Raw genomic sequence first — 26657 nt, forward strand, 5'->3', positions numbered from 1 at the left:
CTTTGGCGACTTTGCTGTGAAGAGAGGTCACTGGACAACTTAGCCAGATACTAAGCGCCCTCGCCATCACCTGCTCCATCATGGTCAGATCAGAACAGGCACCAGTTGTGTGTCCGTCACCCTTGGCTGGAAATACGACGTCTCATTAGCTCATTCATGTGAGGACACGACAAGATGAGATGTTCATGTGGCAGCGCTGTGAAAGACTGGCTTCCTTACATCTCTCTCTGGCTATGTCCACCACTTGTTGCTTCCTGGGCTCACATCAGGTGCTGCCAGCACTCCCAGCTTCAAACATCAAGAGAAACCAGGGACACCTGTGTCATAGGTGACATGCATGGATCAGATGGCAGGTGTCATCCCACCCGCAGGAGTATGGAGGCCCAAGACTCGAAAACAGAGCTCACCCGCTCTGCAGAGCTGCTCTGAGAATTTAAGAATCACATCCAATATCTTTTACCAGATAAAGTCACAAAGATAAAAGCCCTAAACTCCAATAGGTAACGTGACATCAGAGGACTAAGCCCATGAGAACTGGTGTAAGAGTCACACATACATGGTGGTTATTTTTGGAAAGGCACTGAAAGCACACCAGAATTTACTATAAAACCTTCAGTTTGAGAATGTTACAGTCAAAATTGTACTGACTTAACTGGTAATTCCTGAAAGGTGGTGTAGAAAATGATATGTACGGATTTGACAGTGCACCAGGCAGCTGGTAAACCACAGCTTGTAGACTTTACTAGCCTGCAGAGAAATTCACAGGATGCTAATAATGTGCCTAATTTCAATGTAACATTTTTCTAGAAAACTTGGTTTTTCAGCAAAATAAAGGAATAGTCTCCAGGGAGGTTTATAAGTTTGTTCTTACAGAAATAGCCAAATTTTACAAAGTAGATTTATCACGTTATCTCAAAGATAACAAGTATTTCTAGAGGGATCACACCATGTTTTCCCTGAATTATTTAAGTTTGGAAAAACAACCGAACTCACGAAGAATGTTCTGTCACTTTATTTAAAAACCTCTAAGGGCTGCAACACAGACGAATGGGTTCATGATGGCTCCAGCACATTCAAGGTCTGCATTTCCAGGAGGTAACGGGGAGCGATGGCTGGTAATACCGATTCCATCTTGTTCACATCCACACGATGACTTGCCTCGGAGCTACTGCTCCAGGCCCCTGGGAGGGAATATGTGCCCTGACCAGAACACCTGTCCAGAACTTTCCTGAAGTTGTTCTGACAGCTAGGAGAGAAAAGTTTCTTGTCCTCCCCCCACCCCCACTCGGCCCTCTGCTGCTCATCCCACTGATCTATGTGATCTGTGGACAAAGGTCTGGACTTCTTGGAGAGCAGCCATGCAGCACCTGGATCATCGCCCACAAGCCCACCCAACATCAGTAAGGGGGACCCCCCCCTGAATAATGCTCTGTGGAAACATTTGGCATCACCTCCTTCCTTTTCTACCCTCAAAGTGTCTTCTCAGTTCGGAGGATACTTTGCTGTCCCTCCACCATCTAACAGGGGTTCTGCACCACATTGTTCTGGAAAAAGCTGATGGCTACAGCCACTTCTGGAAGGTCCACAGTACACACGTGGCATGTTGACAGTTTTCAGGAAGTGTGCAGTAGCAACACCCACCTACTTTAATTCAGCATTTCCTAAAGTCACCTGAGTGCTGACCCTCATCTCAGCAACATTGCATCATTTTGTATGTCACAGATCAAAAGGAGTGTTGGCCTAGCCTACAACCCTGTCTGCGCACAACTGCTGGTTGGGTTTGTCGCTGCTGTTCAGTACAGGGGTGAATACAATGAAACTATAATTTACACCTAGCACCAATCCAGTATTTCTCCAACTAGAAGAAACCTTCCCCAAGAAGGTGTCTGCAGATGCCTAGGATCGGGCTACTGAGGCCCACAGACTCACACAGCACGGCAGCTGCACACCGCCCCCAGAAGGGGCTGCTCTGGGTCACACAGCTGGAGCCGGGTAGGAGATGGTGGCTTGGGGAGCCAGGGAGTGTGCTGGTTCAGAGGTGTGATCTACAAACTGGAGACACTTGTAGTCCTGCCCACCCCCAAAACATCTGCAGACCCTCAGAGCACCATAGGTCTTCAAAAAACACGGATCTAGCGAGCGCTTGAATTGCACAGAGGACTTGCCTGGGCAGCACAGAGCAGGAGGCTCAAAGCCCAGGGCACCTCTCTGTGGTCAGAATGCCACCTGACCAGAAACACTGATAGAACACACAGCTCCATCAACTCCAGGGCACGCATGTGTGCATGTGTGCATATGACTGAATCGCCTTGCCTCAAAAACCTAAACACATTGTTTGTCAGAAAAGATCATCTGCCTATTTGGCCAGCTGTCCAGTACATTTGTGGTAGCAATCCATAATTTCTTTAAATTCATAATCCCTCTAAAACCTGCACCTAATTATACTCAATTGAAACTGAACTTTCAGCCTGAAGGGAAAATATTACAACTTTCAGAAATTATTTACCAAAGGTCCTTTGTTATTTATGGCTATCACAGGATTCTGATTTTTTTTCCTTAGGAAAATGTGAGGAATCTCTTTAGGGAACAATTTAATTTGCATGTGTTTACTGCCTGCACCCTGCCCCAGCCCCACGTTGACACTCCTTTTTGCTTCTTAGCCAGCTGGGCATGCACTCAAAGACTGATCAAAAAAAAAAACAACCCACAACTATTGAAGTTGCCCCCCCCCCCCCATTTATGCACAAAGAACCAAAAGTGCTTCTTTCTGAACACAAACCTTCTGGTGACTGAAAACTTCTTCCAAAAAAAAAAAAAAAAAAAAAAAGGAAATAAAGGCGTGTCAGGAGTGACCCTGTATTGTCTAGAACATATTTAGTCTAAGAAAGTGCACATTTCTCTATCAAACCAGATAGAAAGTGTCCCGTTGCCTGGCCTTCCTCTGGAAGACAATGTACAGGAGAACAGCCAAATCATATTCAGTTGCAAGCTATGCTACTCCCCCATCCCCCAGTAACAAATATTAAAAGCCACAGGCTAGCAAATGCAAAATTTATTTCAACTGTACATAACAGATGTCTTTTTTTTTTTTTTTATAAAACAAACACTTCATTGCCATATGCAACCACAGACAATATGCATACTGTACAATACAATGCAACATTCAGGTATACATCCAACTGAGTCTTCAAATGGCAGTCACCCACTAAAAATGGCTTTCCCATTCACAGAGAAAAAGCACAATAAATAGATTTTTTTCAAGGTCTTATACCACTATATACACATTACTGTGTTTTGGCAATTTTACGCAAAACACATAGTATAGCTTATATACTGTGGCAAGCATCAATTCAATGTCCATACCACGCAGGCCCCCACGAAGGCCCAGGATGGCTCCCACCCACTTCTGGGTCCAGGGTCTGCACCCACACACTACCACACTAACTGTGCATGCAGCCAGGACAGAGCTGCCCCAACCAGACTCCACCTGGGCATGCCCCAGCCCTCGGGGTGCCACGCCGCCACTGCCACCGAGGGACCGCGATAAGGCCCGTGGCACTAACACTTCCAACCAGGTCACAAGAGCTAATGGTGCCAGACACTCAAAACAAGCCCCAACAACCAAAAGTCAGGGTGTCATTTATGCAGTGATCCCAGCATCGGCAAAATCACTGCCCACGTGGCTTTCACTGGTACCAAAGGACTGATGGAATCATGTCAAACCTTGGTGTAGAGAAAATGAAAGGTCTCAGGAAGACAATCCAGACGACACTTGGCAATAAAGAAATATCCCTGTACGGCAACTGTGTACCTTAATGCTGGGGGGCATGTGCTGCGCACAACACGGGCTCACTGAGGCATGGTAAAAGGCGTCTAAGCCAACGCACAAATGAGAGCCTCAAAGCAAACAAAAAGACTTTGTATTATCAGTGCCAGAAAAGGTGACTACTGTACGGATACAAAAATCAAACAACTGCTTCTCAGTTCAGTGCGTGAACTTCATAGCCCTATTTCTCCCAAAATTCCATTTATTATTTGGCTGAACACCTATAAATCCCATCTCTACCGTGGGTTAATACTGGGCTCTAATTTTAATAAGATACTACTCAACTTTCTTATTTATACTAATTGATATAAAAATATGAAATCTCCAGATGGCATGAGTGGCTCAATAGATACTTGGGCACAGAAGTATTTGGAATACTGGTTCCCTCAATATCTCACCGCACGCAGTACTCAAGCCATCTGACTCTAAGCACTACACCACTGCCAGGGTCCACCAGCTCCTCTGGGAATGTGAGCAACAGGACCCAATGCCCAGCCAACAAGGGCATGGGGGCACAGCTCAGTCATCTGTGTGCAAACAGAATCAGACACCGAATACGTGGGTTTAGGGGTGGGGGGACCCCAGCCACTCTGGGGAGAGGGAAACAGGTTATTCCCACTTTATTATGGCATCTTGTTTTCTGAAGCTGGTTTCAACGAATACTTAACAACCTCGAGTTTCCATTTTCACACCAAGTGCAGCATGCATGAGAGACAATGACTAGATGTGGGTCTGGGTGCTACAACTGAATGTAACAGGTCACATTCAGTTCTTTCTGAAGCAGAAATTCATCTGAGTGAGGCCAGTGAAATCTCCTTACAACAAATTCCAGGGATGTGGGGGCACCCCTCTCCATCTGAGATTTTATTAAGTGAGTTATATAGTAACTGAGGTCTTCAATGGACTCAGGTGTTCCCGTGACGATGAGGAATGAGGGTTACATATGATGGGTTGCTGTAAACAGAGTTTCACTGCAGCAAGCTGCTGAAAACAAACCATGTGTCCATCACAGGCAGCGTCACAGGGATGTCGGGGCGCAGCCAGGCTGGGACTGAAGCCAAGCACTCACCTGGCTCTGAACAGAGTCTCATGTACACCTTCAGAGGCTGAGTGCTTCCAAGTTTGGACCGAATCTTCAGTGGAGTGGCACGGGCGTGCTAAGCACCATTGAAGAGCAATTGCTCCAAATAAGGAGTGTTTGGTATGATGCTGTGGGGAAGGGTCTGAGCTCTGACAGTAACGAGGCCCTCAGAGAACCCCCACCCCATGGGCAAATGGGGAGATGGGTTGGCTGTCTGTGGCACCCTGATGAGAGCAGATTCTCCTGCCATGGCCCAGAGCCCATGCTAGCCACACCCACACACGGCTCTCCATGGCTACAAAGCACCCTGAGGAGCCCTCAGAGCACAGCTGTCTGAACTGGACTCTGTCCTTCTATAGCATGTTTCCTTTGCCCCGTCTTCAACTCAGTCATCAGTGGGTCCACTGAACATACAACATTTAGATCCCTAATCAGGCCAGTCTCCTCCATGGTGCTGGCACTTAAATCACAAACCTATATGTCTCAGTATAAAATATAAAAGTGTTCACACAGCTGTATCCAAAAAGAAATGAGATGGGTGCTACAGTGAGAACGGGAACCCAGAGCTGGAGAGCCACCGCCACCCACATAGGAAAGGACCCTGGGGCCCGGCCCCACGAGCGCACCGTCTCCTTCCACCGCGGCAGCTCACATGGACTGTAGAACTGGCCAGTGGGCCTCCACAAAGTACAACGGGAAGTATCAGCAACGCTCTCAAAAGTTGTTAAAATATCACATAAAAGACAAGGAACAGCAAGAAAACATCTAAGAAAAGCAGGCTGCGATACAACAAGCATTTGTTAAGAAAAGCTCAGAAGTGCATTAGTTCTGGTGAGAGATATATGAGCAACAGCTCTTACGAGATGTAGAACCCATTCTGTAACTATGGGCTGTCCATATACTGTCATAGTCAGAGTCTTCCGAGAGGTCTGAAGGCTCCAGACGGGACAGGCTACTGCGACGACCCAAGGAGTCTAGACTTGATTGGTCGTCGTCGGCCAAGACGTGATTATGCATCAGGTCAGTGCCTTGCCATGCTACGACGGGGACGGATGGAGTGACAGGCAGAGGTGGGAGGGGACGGACAGGAAGAGCCACAACCAAAAACATGGAAACAAAAGCAAAAGGTGATGGGAAGAGAAGGAAGAGAGAAAATATTGTTAAAAACTGGCAACAATGTTCATTTCTCCTTATTTACGGTGGGTTTTAATAGCACAACCCGCAGAATAAAACTGGATTTCAATAAACTGCAGTCACAATATTGTTCCCAAACTGTCCCTTACATAAGCCCATGTTCACGGATACTTCTATAAACATTTCACAAGTGATTCTATTCCACTCTATGAACCAGAAGTCTCGTTTAGGACATTTGTAAAAGGAGCCATTTATGCATTTCAGTAGAAAGTGTTCTTTATATGGACGTATGGAAGCAGGAGAGTCCCAGAGGAAGCTCTCCCGTTGCCAGTCTCTAAGTCCCCAGAAGTTATCTTAATGGTGGGGTCTAAACTTACCTTATCTAAACCACCAGCACCGTAAACATTTCAGAGCGGAGAAAGGGGCCCCCCCTTGCAGCTGCACCACACTCAGAGTGCAGTGCTCCCCAGAGCTCAGCCAGGGCAACAGAAAAAGTGGGATGCCTGTTCCCACATTCCCAGCCCTGATGCAGACCCTTTTACCAGCAGGACAAGAGACACGATAAGCCAAGAGCCACTGAGTTCACAGGAGGGCGACAGGACAATTGGCACAGACAGGAGAAGAGAAAGCAGCCCGAGAGGAGTCAGCCACAGGGAGCAAGGGTGTTGGCCAGGCAGCCGCGAGGGAGGCATGCAGGGACACTGCGTGACGCACAATGCACACCACGGCAACCGCTGGCCATCCTAGTCCTGCGTCCACTCCAAATTCATTCCATTCCCAAACCAGAACAAGCAGAAGTGGGCCAGTTTGGATTCCTCCAATTAAATCCCTGGTCTCTATGAAGATCACTACTTCTTGAGACAGAAATTGATACCAAAGATGTCTGGCTTGTAACATCTTGGCATCCAAACATATGCTGACAGGAGGTGAATTTTAAGGTCAAGTGTATTATCCTGTTTTTACTAAGCATTTAATATGAAAAGAGCTACCTCCATTGTAACCCCACACTACCTTTCCAGCATCAAAGATCATTTTCCCCTCATCCTATCTGGTCCCAAGACTCCTTGAGTTACAGTCACCTGGGATTATACACAAGGCCCCAGACTATCAGCTGAAAACAAAAATCCACATATCATGCAATGCTCTTCTTACACAGGAGAAATGGAAACACGTAATACAGAGGACAAATAACATACACAATCTACAGGCCATCACTTCCAGGCAGCCAAAGCAACGAGGCCACAGGCATGGGTCACGGTCTCCCAGATGAACAAATGAGACTCTCACGGACATACATACAAAGTTCATGTTACCCGGTCTGTTTACCTGACACAACCAGGTTAAAATTTTAAGTAATTCAAGTTGAGAGAATTCTTTAAAATCTCAACCTCAAAACCCAAACACTATGGCCACGTTTTACATAGCCTACTACTTAAAACACATTTCTTATCAAATCTAAGAAAACCAGGATCTCAAAAGACAAAATAGGCTGTATTTACAAATGATTGTTTGGCTTTACGTATACCCAACCTTCAAGCCTTTCTATGTCTCCCCCATTCTGCTGACCAGTTACTATGAATAAGCATTCTCACCAGGGCAAGTATCAAGTATAAACAAGAATTTCAATGGCGCAGATCGGACATTTAAAATATGGCCACAGAGAAGTCTCTGCAGACTGTGCCTGGAATTCGATCCTGTCAGCCCTACCTTTTTAAGCTGTCGCCATCTTTAACAAAAGCTAAAGCACGTAAAAATTCCCTTTCCCACCTGTCCTTTTTTCCAGAATCAGTCTTGACACTAGCCAGGATGCAGATTTGAACCGCCACAGAAAAGGTGGTGGGAATGAAGCAGTGATCAGCAATGTGCCCAAAGTCAGGGTGGAAAGGGAATCCAAAACACAAAATCCAACAGAAACAAGTTTCTATGCCAGAATACAGAGATCCAGTTCTCGAACAAAACAAAAACAGACCCAAGAAAGCCCACCTAGAAATGACAGTGCAGGACCCCATGTGGTGCCCATGGCCCTGGCTCCAGTGAGAAGAGAGAGTAAATCAGCCCTTTCTTCTAAACAAACCACACACACGTGCATCTGCCCCATCTTCAAATGCTGGGAGGTTGCAAACAAGAAGAGCCCACTTTTTTTCCGTCAAAACAGATTAAGATTTTCTTACTAAGTAAGACTTTATGTATAAAGATAAAGGAAAATTCAATGGTGCTGCAATCTACCAAATAAATTAGCTGGGGTCTACTTCCAAAAATTTCTAAATGCATCATTTAAAAGAGAGGGAGGAATGGGGGCTAAAAAAGCCTTGCTCTAGGTTATTTTTTACAATTCTAAGAAAAAAAGACCCCACTAACCACAACAATAGTTTAAATAGCTTAAAAATAACTGAACCAATCTTCTGTCTTCTGAGCACATCTTCTCTAAATAGAAGAAAGCTTTTAAACTCTGGCAGCATCTCCTACGTAAAGTTTCCCAACTGGACAGTGTGTAGAATTCCATTCTCTCACTGGCAGGTCAGCCCCTCTGCGGTGACTTAGGACGCCAGGCTGGCCAGCCAAGTGTCCCTCACTGAGGACTGCTCCGCCATGCCTACGGGTTGCATTTGGGGCCCAGCACCGGCCTCTCCTGATGGCGACTCTAACCCCAGTGAGGCACTACAGTTCCTAATCCCCAACTGTGAAACTTACTTGAGTTGAGGGTTTGCCGCGTTTTGGCGCTTGTACAGTAAGCTTCAATGACTTTCAGAATCTGTGCGTCTTCTTCCAAAGCAGCTGTGCCTGTCAAGATATGACACGCCACAATCAAGCTAAAAGTTGACATGTGTAACAGGTCACAAACTAAAAAACAATTTCTCTATTTTCTTCTCAGATAAGGACTTTCCAATATTTACAAAGCAGTTCTATTTTTTAAAGTACTGTTTATGCACAACATATCTAGCAAAAAGGTTAGTACCCTAAATATATATATAAAAGCAGTCTTCCTAGCCCATAAGAAACTGGAATTGAAGAATGGGCCAGGAACAAGCAACTCACACAAGAACACCATAAGAGGTTTATTCTCGCTAAGAAGTAACAAAACAAAGCATCAGGTTTTCACACACCAGCCTAACAAAAATACCAAGTCTGACAATCCCCAGTGCCACCCACAGCTGACAGCATGAAGACAGGTAGAACCCTGGAAAGCTCTGGAAAGAGTATTTCCTCTGACCCTCTAGTCTGCACTCAAGAATTTATCTAGGATGAAAAAAACCACAACCTCAACCTTGAAGGTGTTAAACCAGAGCTCCCCAATTACGGATTACTCCAGACACTGGCTTCTCGTGCTCAGACTACAGGTATGCAGAAGGATAGACTCTTCCAGACTAACAACATCTAGTGATATCAGTCCCAGATTCAGAACCTCACACCCAGCATACTTCACATGACCCTATGGTTGAACTATTCCTCTTTTCTGTTTTATTAAGTTTTCTATATTCTTTTATATTTTCTAAGATATCACTTTTGGGTATTTATTTTAAAAGGCTCACCTACTCTAATAAAAATGTAAAAGTATGGAAACCTCGAATATTTATAAGCTATATAAAGCCTCAACAATTTATGATAGTAAGATATGATATAAGGCAAGGCAGACATTACTAAAAAATATAACATCAATGACTTCTGGGATTTTTATGGTTTCAGATCTCAAATTTAGGTCTTTATAATCCCACTTTGAGTTGATTTCTGTGTATGATGTAAAAAAGTGGTCCAGTTTTCCCAACACCACTGTTTGAAGAGACTGTTCTTTTCCCCATCGTATATTCTTTCCTCCTTTGTCTTGGAATGACAATATAAGCATGGGTTTATTTCAGCATTCTATTCTGTTCCACTGATGTATGTATATTTTTGTACCTATTTTAATTAGAACCAGCTTTGTAGCATAACTTGAAATCTGGAATTATGGTATCTCCCACTTTATTTCAAGATACCATATGATTCAGTAATTCCACTACTGGATATTTACCCAAAGAAAACAAAAACATTAACTTGAAAAGATATAGGTACCCCTATGTTTACTGCAGCATTATCTACAAGAGCCAAGTCATGGACACAACCAACCCAAGTGCCCACCAACAGACAAATGGATAAGGAAGATGTGTACACACACACACACACACACACACACACACAGGAATATGACGCATGCATAAGAAAGATGAGATCGTGCCATTTGTGACAACATGGATGGACAAAGAATATTGGGCTAAGTGACATACATCAGACTAAGGAAGATAAATACCATGATTTCACTCATATGTGGAATCTAAAGTAAAAACAAAGAAATAAAAAAAAAAAAAGCACCATTAGACCTGTAACAGAGAACTGATGGCCTGAGGAGTAAACAAGATGGGGAATAGGAGGTGCCAAACATCCAGTCAAGGAGTCAGTCGTGGGGATGGAAGGCACAGCATGGGGAATACAGTCAATGGCATGTTGGCACTGTATGGTCACAGATGGGAGCTGCACTGGTGTTAAGCATCGCATAGCATACAGACTTATGGCCTGGAACTCACGGAACAACCGTGTGTCAACTACACCAAAAATTTTTTTAAAAAGAAAATACAAATCTCAGCACCAAGAGTTTAAGAGCTATGGAGAAAGGGACTTAAATGTTACTGAATGGAGCCCACCGTTTCATGATGGGCTCTTCCCTCAGGACTAAGAGAGGGCACTCCTCATTTTACTTCAGGACCTGCTGAATGGCAACCTCATAGGCACGTCATTCCACCTCTGCCCAGAGGACAATGACCTTTGCAGGTGACAACCTGTCCAGACGATAGGATCAGATGGCTACGTCATATGTGGATTGGTACGCCCAAAGAAAGCACACTCACCGGCCTCTGCAGGACGTAGCATTAAGTCTATGGTGATCCTCCTTTCCTCACATTTCCTTCATGGCAAAGGCTATTGATTCCGAACGTAAGCAAGACTAAAATAACTTGGGAAAATACCATGGGACTATACCCTCCTGATACAGATGTCACACAGCTCACATCTCTCCTCTAATCCACATGGAACCCCTGGCTCTCCTTTCAATCTCCCAGTGTCTCCACATTCCCTCTGCTGGCGCCTCACCTCCTAAGACCCAGACTCTGTCTTCCTCTTCACAGTCCATCTCATGGCTTCAGCAGTCCTGAATTCTCACCACCTGCCAGGGCCTGTGATTCCTCCTGCAGGAATCCTTCCCAGCCCTGGCACGACTGCGCTGGGGGGTCGTCCTGTGTGCTCTAGGACATTTAGCAGCATCCCTAGACTCTACCCACTATAAGGCAGCAATACCCACACCCAATTGTGGTAACCAGAAAGGCCTCAAGATGTTAGTAATCTCCAGGGGTGCAAAGACACCCTCAGTTGAGAAACCACAGCTGCAGGCTCCCTCTTCAAAAAAATCTGAACTCTGTCCATGATGACTACACCATCATCGTCACCTGGTCACCTCGCTCAGTTTGCCTGCTACCTGCCCTCCCTACTCCCACTGCTGCTCACCTGCTCTCAATACAGAAATCCATGATCCTGTTCAAACCCAGGCCCAGCACCCTCTCTGCTGACAGCAGGACTGCAACTGCCCAACTGCTCAAGGCACCTTTGAGGGTCCTCTCTCACCACCAACCCACCACCTCCTGCATGAGCCCCAGGGGCTCCTTGCTCCACCCACAGAGACACCTTTCAGTAGAAACAGGAAACTAAACAGGTCAACAGTGTGCTGTGCAAGGAGTGGAGGAGGGAGGTATGCTGGGGCCATTTTAGAAAGGGTGGCCAGAAGGTAGGGGGAGTGGCTGTCATTCAAATAAGCACCTTGCGCGGATGGAGGAAACAGCCCAGTGGATGACTGTGGGAGAGCTAGTTCCCAGGCACTGGCTCTACAGCCCCCAAGGCAGGGCTCTCCTGACCCCTTTCACCAGGTGCCCTGGGCACGTGGCCCATGCTCAGGATCAGGAGGACGACGACCACCATGATGGCAAACAACACAGTGCCCACTGCAGTACACAGCAGAGGGCGGAATACTGTGAGCACCCCAGGCCATTCACTGCATCTGCCACTTCCAGCTTATCGTCCTGGGACAACTGGTGGAGCAGGCCCATGTGTGGGCTGCCTGGGCTCTGGGGATCCTGCAGAGCCCCCGAACCAAGCAGTCCCCTTCCTTGGGGCGACAATAGCCAACACTCATGTTCTGACTAGAAATGTCTCTCCATGAGTTGTTTTTTTTATAAACAAATCCCTGGAGGGTCCCAGATAAATATGGCAAAAAAGAAGAACAATGCTCCACAAAGTCAGGACCTGTGACAGGTCCTAGGCACGTGGGGAGTAAGGGGATGCAGGGGCCAAGGAGACAGAGGTTCCCACTGTCTGGGCCGTTTCCCTATTGTGCCTCAAGTCCTCCTGCTGTGCCAGACAGTCCCACAGCCATCTGTGCCCATGGAACCCCTTCTGCCCGTCACACCAGAAAACCAGACAGGCAGTGGAAAGAAGTGGGTGGGCATTTGCGCACACTTACTCTCTCCAGTGGCATCTCAAAATAGCTCTACTGGCTCGCACGATCAACTGAGCATCTCCCGTGAGCCAGGCTGTCCGGGAGGTCAAGTGTTGAATCCAGCACCACTCCCAGCATTTCACAAGTTTACAGCTAGGCAGTGTGAGTAGTACAAACACAGAGGGAGAAACGAGGACTGTGGCTGCAAAGCAGAGTGGGGGTGTTCCCCAGATACGTGGAGACCACAGGGCAAGGAAGGGCCAGAAAGAGCAGGCAGCCCCAGGTCCACCCTGCACACCTGGCTTGGATTCCCAGGACAAGGGATCAGAGAGGCCCAGAGCGCACAAGCAGTTCCATCAAGTAGAAAACCACACATGGCATTGCTAGACAGCTTTCCTGCTTGTGCGTGTCAATGCCGAAAGACTTTGCTGCTCTCACTCCTCAATGTTCTTTAAACAAGACGTCAAGACTCAAACCCCACAGCTGAAGCCTCTAGAAAGCCACCAGCCCTCTATTCCATGAGTGCTATACACAAGATGGGCCCATGTCCTCTGCCACACGTGCGGTGTATTACTTACTTTTCCGCAGTGCAAACTCTTCATCTGAAGGCTTCCGCTCAGGCTTGCGCTTAGGTAGCAACTTTTTCATGGTCTTGGGACTCTTACTAAGATCCTAGAGAGAAAAAAAGAGGAAAAAGTGCTGACACTCCAAAGGTAGTAACTTTTCCTGGTGTATGGATGAGTCGGTGACTGCATGGAATAGGAAGCAACTACAGCCACTCACAGTGAAGAGCTCCCTACTTTACTAGTACTGGGAGTTCTTGGCCAGCTGCTGAGCATTCATATAAAAATCAATAGAGCTCAGGCTCTGATGGAAACCCCTGTGTCACTGGGACCTGTCAGCACTGTGACAACACACCACAGAGGTGTTGCAGGCTCGCAGCAGACCAGCAGCATCTGGAGAGGAGAGGGGATGGCTGGCTGACACAGGCAGAGATGCATGCATGCTGCTAATTCTGGAGCAGACCCATCTGTTGTAGAGAACCAAAGAAAGACCCGGAAAACTAAGGCTATTTTTAGAGGAAAGGCAAAAACAATTCCTTCCGGCAACGACTGGAGGCCTCAAGAAAGGAGGAAAGGGAAGAGATCTCTCCATGGGCCCTGAGGGAAGAGGCATGCAGACGACAGAGCACTGGCTCTACCCCTGGTGTGCACATGCCAGCTCACGCCTAAGTCACAATGCAATGGTCTGCCCCTCCCCCTGAAATACAGCTACCAAAGACCACACAGCAGTTGGAGATACACAGAGCAGGCTACAGTCCACCCAGGCAGGCCAGGCGCCAGCTGCCAAGCGTGTACTCAACACTGAGAAGGTCTCACTTCTGCATCACCCAAGGCATACAAGCTATTTGTGAATCTTAAGCTGTGACACCAACGTGGGCTACAGGAGGGAACAGACTGAGAGCATAGCAGGGACACAGTTTAGTTTTTAAAGGTAGCTCTTCCAAGATCTCCTCTGCTAAACTGTATGGGCTCTTAAAAATGCAGCAGAAACCTGTTTCCAGGGCAGCCCAGGTGGCTCAGTGGTTTAGCGCTCCCTTCAGCCCAGGGCATGACCCTGGAGACCTAGGATCGAGTCCCACATCGGGCTCCCCACAAGGAGCCTGCTTCTCCCTCTGCCTATGTCTCTGCCTCTTTCTCTGTGTCTCTCATGAATAAATAAATCTTTAAAAAGAAAAAAAAAACAAACCCCTGTTTCCAAAGAAGTAAACACAGCACAGGTTGTATGGCTTCCACACTTCAAAACGAACAGAGACAGAGCCCTGGGTAACACAGCAAGCACACATAGGCTGCATGCCAGCCCGTGGACCTACGTGCACACTCTGTAAGAGAACCTCTACTAATCGTTCAGAGGTACTCTGACACGGGGCCACTGTTACAGATCCCAACCCTGGTCCTGCAGAACCAGATGCCTGGGTACCTCCTCTTCTCAGCCCACCCTTGACCTCCCAGCAGGGAGATCCACACAGGCTAAATTAGTAACAGACACCAACATCCGCCATGTTAAGTGCCCGTGGCAAAGAAACCTAGGACTTGGGCATGTGATGACCAGCAAGAAAGGTCCTAACAGCAAAATTCAGTAACAAAAACGTGTAGAAGGCAAGTTATAATCTATATAATACTCCTGTGGGTCGTAAATCATTGAGGGCTGCTACCAAGGTGGAGGGTCCAGGGCCTCAGGCAGATGCTACCTCTAATGGACCTGGAGAGGTGTACCAGGACATGGCACCCCACACCCCACACTCAGGGCTGCACTCAGGCTGTCCATGTGAAATCACACTCAGACCTACGCCCAGCACTTGAGTTATGGCCTTCCTCAAGTGCAAATATTTCTCAGACCGTATTTCTCGAGGTACTTCCTTTCCTGCACTTTGGTTCAGCATAAGCATCTGGTGTGACCATGCAGGACAGCTTCGGGAGCAGAAGACTTGGATCTCCAACAGAGTCAGAGAGCCCCACTCTTCCACCTTCATTCACGCATGTGGTCCTCCACTCAAACAGCTACTCGTGACCAATGCAGGGTTCCAGGTGGGCCTTCACTCATGCCTGGAAAAGGGTCAGAAAGCCTAGGCCACACCCAACATGAACTAGACATGCAAAGTACATCCAAGGTCCCCAGAGGCCAGGTCCGGGGAAGCCCTCTGCTCCAGGCTCCAGGTAGCAGGCAGCAAGGCTCATCCGCAAAGGGCAGAGAGGAGCTAATGCCACCCAAAGGAGAAAGGGAAGAACCACCAAGGCAGACCTTCACAGTTCTGAACCAGGTTTGTATTTTTAAGTCAAAGAATTGCAGATAGAAATATAGAATTTTCTGTATTTCTGAATTCTCTAGAATGAGGCACAGAATAGCCAACCTAACACGCCAAGACGTCAACTTCACACTCGCTGGTGCTCAGACCTCACCTCCTTGTAGCAGAGAGCCGCCGAGGGCCGCAGGGGTGGTGCAGGTCGCAGGCAGCTCAGGCTCCATGGCTTGGGGGTCTTTGGAGGCTCCAAGGGCCCCCAGTTGATGGTGGTGTGGGGAGTGCCGTGATGGGAGGGGTGGGGCAGCGTGTGGTAGGCAGGTGTCAGGGGCACCGGCTTGCTGTCTGCATGCTTGCTGGATGGGGCGATCGGATGGGAAGGAAGCTGTGAAGGGAAGATTGAAAGAGATCAATATGTAACAGCTGCCACCAGAGGTCCCTCAACCATGAGGTTCTGCCCATTTCTAGAATACGACCAAGCTGTCGTCATTTCTTTCATCTCTAACCCCAAGCAGTCAGCTTCTGAGGCACCCAACTACTGTGTGTCAGGCCAGCTTGGGGGCACAGAATGTGGAGGTCCAGATCCAGGCACCCCACCACCACCTTTATTTGCCATGGAGTAGCATTTACAGAAAGGTGAGTTCATTTAGCATAGATCAGAATTATGTAAAAGAACAGGAATTCCTCGTACTAGGAATGTGATTATGGGGGAGGGTAATTCTCCCTACGCATGCATTTACGGCTGGTGATTAAGGAATGGGCAAAACTAGGGCCCCATGCCTGTTTTCATTTAAAAAGTTTTCACAAGACACAGCCAGGCCCATTCCTGTTGATGGCTGTAAAACAAAAGCACAATTGCAACAAAAACCAGATTGCCTGTAAAGCTGAAAATACTTGGTTTCTTTGCAGAAAAATTTTGCCAATCCCTAAGGTAAATAAAACAAGTTATTTTCTCAGAAAAACCAGCTTTAATCAAAATAAAATTAAATCTAGTTTCTCAGAAACATCATGGGGTTTATATTCCTGGAAAACCCAAAAATATTCCATCACACTGACAATTAAATGCAAAAAAGTTCAATAAAAAAATACTCAAAATCAAGCAATGACCTCAAATTACCCAAACCAATAAGGCATGCTTAATGAAAGAGCGAAGTGTTCTCTGCTGGAAATCAGGGTGAGATCATCATTCAAAAGAACTGCCTATTTGAAACACATGCTTAATGAGCAGCCTGGCACTGGCTGATGCCACAGCACTCCAGGGCAAGAGCAAGAAACTTCCTGCAGCACCCACAGACCGGTGCTGGTTGTACACGTGTTTGTGCGTGTGTACGTGCATGTCCTGTAACATGCTATACAGCCACTACATAACAATTTTTTGAAACTACGTAAGAGAAACTATGTAGTTTTGAAACTACAAAAGGAGAAAATGATGAAAATCTCTTCCAGCAATAACATCAAAGTAAGTAATACCTGGACTTATTTCTCCTTAAAGCTGTTAAAAGATAATGGTCTATGCTAAAATGAGAATATTCAAGCTGGACACAGCTAGATCACAGTGATAATACAGGATACCTGAACGTGGAAACTGCCCTAAAAAGAAAATTTAACATTTCAAAAGCCTTATATGTAAGAACACTGCCAGGGTTCAGAGAACAAAGTTTTACCTGGCATGAAATCCTGTTGTTTGGTTTCAAAGTGTTGCTGACAATATGAAGCAGCACTTCCATTTTTCTTCAACACATACACATGTACATACAGTATCTTTGGAATAAATTTAGTTCCATGCAAGCTACGCATCTCTAGTATTTTTTAAAGCATGGAGAAGTTATAAATGGCAGAGCCATTCAAAATGAAATGTTACCTAAAGCAAACAAGTAGTCCCAACCTCCAAACTGTCAAGAGAAACCAAGTAAGAGAAAACTGATTTGAATGTTATGCTACAAGGGTGCCTGGGTGGCTGAGTCAGTTTAGTGTCTGACTCATTTCAGCTCAGGTCATCATGTCAGGGTCCAGGGATTGAGCCCTGCATGGGTCTCCATGTTCAGCAGGGAGTCTGCTTAAGGATTCTCTCTCCTCTGCCCCTCCCCCCATTCGCGCACATGCACATTCTCCTATAAATCTTTAATTTAAAAAAAAACTTAAGAGGTGCCTGGGTGGCTCAGTGGTTGAGTGTCTGCCTTTGGCTCAGATCATGATCCTGGGGTCCCTGGGATCAAGTCCTGAGTTGGGCTCCTTGGAGGGAGCCTGCTTGTCCATGTGCCTATGTCTCTGCCTGTGTCTCTTGTGAATAAATATTTTTAAAAAATATATAAATAAAGTGTTACATTACTGTCACTCTTCCTGAGCAAAAACTTGAATGCTAAGGATAACGAATGCAGAGCTGAACCACGGTACAAAGTCCAAATAAAGATCATGACAATCTAACAGGGATGTGAGAAAAACCTGCCACCTAGAAATGCTGTGCACTCGCAGGTCACTTGTGAGTTCTAATTCAATATTGTGTGAGAAAGATGAGGGAGGTTATGAACTTGATATCAGTATCTTAAGCATAAAACACCAGGAAAGAGAGATTTTTTTTTTTTTGAAAGAGAGGTTTTAAACAGACACTTCATGCTCCCATACTCTGAAATGTTTAAAAATATAAAAAGTCAAAGAGCTGGTGAGCTCTTCTAAGTAGAAGATAAACGGATTTCTTACAATCAAAACAATGATTAAGAGTCTCAGGGGGGAAAAAATCAACGGATTGGTGGCTCTTGATGTTTTAGGTGAAAACCCCCATGAGTTGGGCTCCTAGACCCCTTCTAAGCTGAGTGCCAGCAAACCACGAGCAGGGTAGCACAGCTTAGGAGCAAGAACTGTGAGGCAATTAGCTGCGCCACACGGACACGCCAGTATCCGCAGGCAAATCTAAGCATGTATTTTGTACTCCTGGTACAGATACTGCTCATGCTTCACAGTACTTGCTCACTCACTGACAACCCAACCAAAGGCTGACCCTCTGGTGTGGAGGCAGAAGTACAGGAGGAGTCCTTACAGTGTGAGACGGCACAGAATGCGGCTTGATGGTGGGGTTGCCGACAGAGGTGACCTTGGTCTGCTTCTGTAGATGGTCCACCCACTCGTGGAGGTCCTGCTGGTTGTTGCAGGACACTAAGATCCGCTCAATCATGCTTCCTGGAAGCAAGAAGAAACACACTGAAGTGGGAAAGCAGGCAGAATGCACACACAGGCACATACACACCCAGAGGAAAAATGAATAGCGCTTAACCATCAGCCCCTCTGGACAGTCCAGCAACAATCTGCACACAAATGGTAAGCTGCCTCTCATCACCGTGACAGATAGCATCCACAAAGTCTGTGCCTATCACCTGATATTTCAAATGCATTTCTATGATTTTCACTGTCCTCAAGCTTTGTGATTGTCATTCCTGTCGTTGGTAGCTTTCCCTAAAAAAGACCCCCCCCCACAAAAAAAAACAATTAGTGCTTTTCTAGTAAAGAAGGTACCATTATCAAAATAAGTATTAAATGATTTTAGAAATGGCAGAGGAATTGTGTAAACCAAAAAAGCTCTTTGGTTGTGCCATATGCATATATATTACAAAATCTCTACGTCAAATAAGAAATCATAACATCATAATAAAAAAAAAAATGGAGCCAGCATTAAGGTACAGAGCAGCAACCAGAATGAAACAAATTCCATGTGATGCATTCTTCTAAACACAAACATCAGGACACAAGAACATGGCCTATTTAGGACAAAAAACTAGAGTCCACAGTAGTTATTCCAGATGCCATAAGGAAAGGAGGCACTGATCTGCCTAACAAAGAAATTCCAAGGGAGTTTCCCATCAGAAAGCAAAATGAGAAGTGAGAGCACAAGGACTCGTACAGGAGTCACGCTTGGTTGTGCGCCAGAGAAGTCAGCAGGTATATGGAACACCACAGAGAATGCAGAGAACGGTGGGAACCAGGATGGGAAAGGTCAGCAGACAGACATCAGAATGGGGAGGCAAATGAAGCATCAATGGCACTGGACTAAAAAACAAAATATACTCCTCACCACACACGGTGGCCGAGGCCTTATGAGAAGTCTGTTGGTGCTTTGTCAGGGAGGCAGACCCACTCCACAGCTCCCAAAGCAGCAGCTCTCAGCAAGGTCAGGGGCACCAGAGCGGACACCAGCAGAGCCATGGCTGGCTGGGCACTCTCGACTATCAGAGGTGCTGCCCAACATCCCACAGCACACAAGGCAGTCTCCTCGCCCCGCCCAGGCAGGCAGAGAGCCTGTCCAGAAGTTCACGAGGTGGCACCTTAAACAGTGCTTGCCATTTCTGTGGTCAGATATACTTGAAAATGGCTGTACACTGCACGCTCCTCTCCACGAATCCTGGCACATAGAAGTATAATGAGAGCTTTGGGAGTGCTACAGAAAATGCAGGTGCAGTGCCGGGTTTAACCTAGCACCGACATCAGTGGACAGCACATTCCTGGAAGGAATGAATGCTTTGCTACATTCCAAAGCCAGAAATGGGGAATGACAACACACAGCACATGGGTCACAGCACTTAGACACCCTTCCCAGGACACTCTGCACTGAACAGAAAAGTGGGTCCCGTTGGGGGCATGAGCCCCCAGCAACACGTCAATGCCAACACCCAGAGCAAACGTGGCATGGGCACCCTTCTCATTGCTAGGGGACTGAGTCTGCCCTAAACGGCAACCTCTGCTCCCTCAGGTCTGAGCAGGTCCCATTCTCAGCCTCTTGGGGCACAAGACATGAAGCCAGAATAGGTTGGCAGGAAGGACTCAGCTTAGTGTTCACTTGGGCCACCTAATAAGGCAGAGCTGCCAGTTTGGGGGAATCTGAGTAGGTGCCAATTCACCCAGATGCCTACTCAGCAGCACACTTACAGATTAAGAGACACTGTCTTTCAGGGTTTACCTACACACACCACCTTCATCAATTTTAAGTGCTCTTTTTGGAACAAGTGTATGACAACTCCTTCTCTCTGGGTGGCAAAACTGTGTGTGGAGGCACAAACATGCCATGGATATCTTGGACTCAGGGTTCACCCACGTTCATGTCCCGGACGATGGAGGACAATAGACTATGTTTGAAGAAACTCACAGAGAGTAGTGAGTCTTGTGAAACAGGACCTGACAACTGGCCAGGCCTAGGGATGAGCTACAGGGACACCTGACCTCCTGTGACTACACAGAAAAAGGCACTGAAGCCCTGCCAGAATTACCTACTAGTCAGAGAAAACAAGCTACTTAATAGCTCATTTTAAATTTCTGTAGAGAAAACATCTCCCCCTTTACATTTTCTTCTTAAACCAGCTCACTTATCTTCTCAAAGTGTTAGCAAAATGACTAAAACTAAGGTTAAGTGATGACTTGCTAATAGTTGTGTCACCCGACCCTGGCCAGTCTCCGGCAGCACCAGGCCACCTCTGGGGCCTTAGGGCCCACGCACTCCCACTAGCCCAGCTCACCACACCACGGGGCAAAGTGGCAGCAATCAGACAGGACTGCAGGTGGTAAAATGGCTGCTTTGCAGCTCGAGCAGCCGGTGTCCTTAGAAGGCAGCCCTACAATGTCACTGGTCTCCTCTTGATTTTGCTCAGATTAACTCGAGACTCTGAAGTCACATAGAAACACAGGACCTACATGTACATGATCAACTAAGGAACAGTGCGGAAATAGAGACACATAGTACTTCACCCAAACATCCAAAACGTGCCTGGAAAAGATCCTCAGATCCACAGTAACAATAAAATATAGATTTAAAATGTATTTTACCTGATAGATAAAACCACTCATCCTAGGACTGGCAGACAACATTAGCAAAATATTTGGGAAGAGCAGAAGATATCTCTCGTTCTTTTCCTAATGTAAAAGAACAAACAAATCATCTTGTTTTTAAAAGGTACAGATGTAAGAACAAGTATTTACATTAGATCATAGGAAATATGTACCATATTTCCTTTTTTCTGCCAAATTTTATCAGCTAAAGTGAATGGAAACAAAATTTATGATAATCTTAAACGCACAAGTAGCCCCTGTAGCAGCTTTTTAAAAAAAAAAAAAAAATCTGGTTAAGGAGTTTAGTTCTGCCATTAACTCCTTTTAATTAAATTTTTTTTATGTTTGAAAGAAAATGAAGAACCTTATAAGTTTGGGGGTTGTGATAGAGAACAGGTGGACCTTTCAAGGTGATGGATGACAGGATATAATGCTAAAAATCAACCTTGGTCTATTAATAATTACTGGCACTTTCCTTAAAGCCCAATACATCATCAATTCATCAATTCAGCGTTGTTTCAGCCATGTTATTAAACCTCACCTAGTTTACATGAAAGACTTAAAAGCATTTCTATTAAAAATCACTTGCTTCAAAAAGGTTTTGATTAAAAAAAAAAAAAAAAAAAGCCCCAGAGAGACCACAACCAAAGGACAGAGATTCCCGGAAACGTAAGGAACACAGAGCCCTTTCCATGAGCGGCCATTTCCACATGTCGTGCAAATGCCAAGGGTTCCAGAAGCAGGGTCCTCCGCAGAGTCCTCCAGAGCCAGCCACATGCAACGGGCTTTGAAAACCAGTTATGCACTTCCAACTTGTGTGACAGCACTTCCTGCATACCATGCGTGGGGGTGCACAACAAGCAGCGGGGGAGTCCTAGGAGCCCGGGCCCTGCGGCACACCACCATCAAGAAACCTGTGTGACCCACCACCATCTTTCCAGTTGCAGCTTGGAATCACTGTTTGAGCACACCTACTCAAGGTTCACAGATCTCCCATTATAAAGAAAACGCTGCTTAAAAACTAAAGAGTCAACAGAGTAAACTAGAAAGTCATGATTTCCTACAGTCCCCAAACTGGTACTAGTTTTGGCTTTCTTACTGTCCTAAGAGTTTCATGGTTGGAAATGGATCATTAGCATATTTTGATCATGTTAACTACTGTTCTTGGTTTGTTTTGACACACACAAAGGTAGGACAAAACTCAAAAAGAGATGCTTGCTTGGTGAGCCAGTGAACAGAACTCCTGTGCAGAAAAACAAACTGGTTTCCTTGGGTGGTGATACAAGAGTCTGCTCTCATCTCTCCCTTAAATGAAAACCACCAGGTAATGGATTTCCACAACTGCTAACCAGGAGGGATGACAGAACAAGTAGAATGGACTTCCCAGAATGATGGTGTCAGCAAGAAGGCCCAGGCCAGGTGGGAACATACAGACTGCTCTATAGCAGACAACTTCTGACAGTGGTCTTGTGTGGATACCACCTTTTGATTGACACAGGTTGATCATCACTCATCCTGGCCAACATAAACTGGTCAAGTGGTCCACCGTGAGCTGCACCTCACTAACACAGCAGAAGCCACTTTAATTTCACACAAGGACAAAAGGTAGAAAACAAATTAGGATACAGGAATCCGAATAAATCTGACGCTCCTTTAAAATCTCTTATTAACATGATCATAAAAGCATAAACATTCTAAAGTATCTATATTCTTAACTATCACTGAGGCATCTGAGAAAGCATTTATAAAACAAATTATATACTTAATACAAATTATGTTCAGTTCTCAAGTCCATCTTTCCCCAAGACATTCTCCATTGTTTTCAGGAAAAACAATTTGGAGACCAGAACAGGACCACCAGCAGTCCAGCAGCCACCCTGTCCCTCCAACTCTGTTCTGTTCCCACCCACGCTGCAGAGCGGAACACCTCGCCATAGCGCTCTGGCCCTGTGTACCTCACTTCCAGCGCACTGAACCATGACCTGGGACATGTAAACAACGCTGCCCAGGGTCGTAATGTCATCTCCCTCCCAGCTCCGGATGGCTTCCGTCAGTATCTGCAATTCCAGTTCCTTCCTTTTCCGTACTTCTTGACACTGGGCCTGAGACACAGAAACCACTGTTAGAAGACACAGAAGCTTCCAGAACCTGAAGTACTGACCATATTACTTTAAGACAGGTGGTCTGTCTGTTGAACGAGGATACGATGAACTCACGAACACAGAATTAAGAGGGGCAAAATGCATGGCAGCTTTGGTGTCAGAAACATTACTGTAGAATGATACAGCAGATCTTGCTGCTCTTAGAAGAAAAAATGCAGACTGGACAAGAAGGTATTTCTAGTGTTACTGGTCTCTGCTAGTGCAAAGAAGCAAGGGCCAAGAGTAGGTGCTGCCTGTGCTGTAAGTCAGGCACATTTCAGAAACACTGGGGACATGGTGGCAAGAGGACAGAGCGGGACTCCATCCCGTAACTTGCCAAAGACCCTGCCCTTGCAGGAGGACCTTTATAAGTAACTATAGCATCAAGTTTATTTTTCCTGGTCTACACAGCCCAGGAAAGCATGCGAAATTTACCATCATGGTAAATAAGCTACCATGTTTATTTTTTAGTATACCCAAATTCTCTCAATTTATCATTGGACTTTCTTAGGTGATAAAAATTTTTCTACATTCCCTTGTCATAATGATGTCAGAAGGGCAAAGCCATAATATATAATCACTTACTGAGAGATTTTTGAAGGCAGTCATGGATTTCTGAATATCTTGTCTATCTGGATGATAATCCTTTGACAGAAGAAACACTATTAGCTCTTAAAACGTAAAGTTTTTTCCTTCTTCAAAAAGCACTCTACACACTAGCTTGAAACTTCCCCAATACTTTTCAACCCACAACAGGTCTTATTTTCCTTAGCACGAAAGCACCATTCTTATTCTGACAGAGCCACTGGACTTTGGGGGGAAAGCCCAAGGCAGGAGCCTGCACCCCGACCCCCATCCGGCCTCCCACAGGACCTCTGCTGCTCCAGCACCGAGAGAGCGGAAGTGGGCAGTGGGGCAGGAGGCCATGGGGTGTACCCTTCACAGGGAAGGTGCACCAACTCTTACCCAGAGAGCACCCTGGACAGAAGCCTCTGCCAGGCCTGTAGCCTGTTCCTCAACAGTAAGACAAACCCAGATCAGGAATGGATGGATTCTATCACGGTTACTGCTGAAAAGGTTACCGCCTACCCATAAATAAGGGTCCTAAACAGGGAACCCTCAATGCTACTTAAAATTGAAGTGACTCGGGACACCCGGGTGGCTCAGCGGTTGGGCACCTCCCTTCGGCCCAGGGCGTGATCCTGGAATCCCAAGATCAAGTCCCACATCGGGCTCCCTGCATGGAGCCTGCTTCTTTCTCTGCCTGTGTCTCTGCCTCTCTCCATGTCTCTCATGAATAAATAAAATCATTTAAGAAAAATTAAACTGAATGTTTTCCAGCTTTTGGAAATCTAACAGCAGCAGTGGGTGACAGAGAAGATGAAGGACACGTTTTTTATAGAGCTAAGGAGGAAACTTGGTATTTCACAAAATCATTTTGGAAATCCATCAAGTCAAAAACCCTTGCAAAGTACTTGGTTGGTTCTGGTCTCTGAAATGAACTGAGAGTTTCTGACGGTACTAATGGATTCCGAGTGACAGGCATACGGCACACAGTACCTCCATGTGTCTCTCCAGCTCCTTGAGCAGCGTGGGGTACTTGTCCAGGCGCATGAACGGTCTGCTGAGGCCGGTGGTCAGCACCAGGATCCCTGGGCTGCTGGCACCTCTGGCCTCCATGAACTCTCCCAGCTGCTCGCTGAGCAGCCAGTGGCCATGTGGAAAGAGCAGACGGCGAAGCAGTTAGAGCAAGCATGGAAGCAGTGGACGACAGTCTCCCCACCAGCAGCACCAGGTTGTGAAATGTAACAGGGTCTACCACTTTACACTTAGAGCCAAACAGGTACTGGCTACATTGAAACCTGGTGCTGCTGGAGAACCCCAGAAGGTTCATGCCATTACTGCCCTGGTTATGAGTAACAACAGCCTTGCATAACCGAACCCACTCATTCCATTCACAAAAGGCCACTTTGGCAAGTCTAGTTCACACAAGAGTGTCCATATTTCAGCAAGCATTCTTCAGGCTAGAACAGATTTTGATTACCTGGGTACCTTGAGGTAGAGGGAGGGAGGAAAAGGTACAAGATGCTTCAGAGCTGCAGTAACACTCTATGTGTCCACCAGCACACCCACCAGCCCCTAAAGTACTCTGTGTGAGGAGAAGCCCGAGTTGGCACAATGAACTAGTTGACCCACTTAGGCTTTCAAATTTCAAAAGCAATGTCACATCACTTCACTTCAGCCTCACAATATATAAAGAACATCACCCACATCTGCAGATGGGGACCTAAGCATATACTTCAAAATCAGAGAAGCTGAAAGCCACGCCTGCATATTTTCCACACTTCTGTCACCTTCAGCCTATTTCTCATCTAACTTCCACAGTTAGCCATGTTCTCCACTATCTTGCACACCAGCTCTGCCTGAGTGCTCTGATTCAACAGCCAGTGTCTGGAATGACTGAGGTAGGCCAGGAGTGAAGGGCAGGGCAGCAATAGACACATTGGGACTCATGCCAGGGACCAACCCTCTGCATCTGTGGACATTCGGGGTCCAGGCTAGGAACTGAACCACGCCTGTGTTCCTCATGGTTGGCCCTTATAGCATTCCAGGCATGGGGTAATGAGGGACAGAGAGGCTGGGGGAAGAGGAAACACTAATTCAGAACTGGGAAGAACTCTAAGTGAAGCTAAAAACTGAAAATCCTGAAGAATAACTGAGCACATCAGTCCTCAGTGCAGGTTACCTGATCTGACCTCAGGGACCCAGCCACTGCCTCCCCTACTCTGGCACCCCCACCCCCCAACTCAGCTACACCTACCCACTGCCCAAGCTTCTTGGGAGCACCAGCCACTCTAAGGGCTCCTGATGAAAATGGATACCCATTGAAACTGCTTGTTCAAAAGTACTGAGCACAACCTCTCCCTACAATGCCACTAAAAGGACTTCACATGGAAATGTGAGGACAAATATGGAGGTTGGCATATTTACCCAACTGCGACTGATCTCACATCCACTGCGAACACATTCACGGGAAAGCAGTTCACTTAACTAAACCAACTCAGAAATAAAATGTTTCAAACTTCAGGTTGAGGACAAAGAGATCATCATGAAACTAGTCTTACACTCAAGCACACATCTTTAGACAGCTACTTCTACCTGAAGTCAGCCTTATAAAAACTAGGTGGCCCGGTTAAGTTAGGGGCACTGTGCTGGAAACCAGAACACGTGCCTGGCTACATAAACAATACAGTACTAACATGGTTAACAGTACCTGTCACCCACCTGCCTACATACCCATCTACACTAACATCTACGCTTCTTAAACCTTTTAAATAAATTTATATATACAC

At 46.2% G+C, this 26657-nt stretch overlaps 1 protein-coding gene across 7 annotated transcripts in view; it reads right to left on the bottom strand.

Moving 5' to 3' along the window:
• ARHGEF7 (Rho guanine nucleotide exchange factor 7) overlaps positions 1-26657 on the bottom strand; it is a 123624-nt gene that overhangs the window by 5840 nt on the left and 91127 nt on the right. For 4 of the 7 annotated variants that reach the window (XM_041731372.1, XM_041731368.1, XM_041731371.1 and 1 more), the window contains 9 exons: positions 24865-25003; positions 23890-23949; positions 23119-23265; positions 21161-21247; positions 18724-18802; positions 18390-18529; positions 15516-15740; positions 13134-13227; positions 8733-8822 (listed from right to left, as the gene is read on the bottom strand). In XM_041731372.1, coding sequence (XP_041587306.1) covers positions 8733-8822; positions 13134-13227; positions 15516-15740; positions 18390-18529; positions 18724-18802; positions 21161-21247; positions 23119-23265; positions 23890-23949; positions 24865-25003 — 1061 coding nt within the window. Of the gene's footprint in view, positions 1-2807; positions 5945-8732; positions 8823-13133; positions 13228-15515; positions 15741-18389; positions 18530-18723; positions 18803-21160; positions 21248-23118; positions 23266-23889; positions 23950-24864; positions 25004-26657 lie in introns of those variants that run through there. The other 3 variants (XM_041731375.1, XM_041731373.1, XM_041731370.1) reach the window with 3 other exon arrangements.

Source organism: Vulpes lagopus, chromosome 16, assembly GCF_018345385.1.
Source record: "Vulpes lagopus strain Blue_001 chromosome 16, ASM1834538v1, whole genome shotgun sequence".
Taxonomy (NCBI): Eukaryota; Metazoa; Chordata; class Mammalia; order Carnivora; family Canidae; genus Vulpes; species Vulpes lagopus.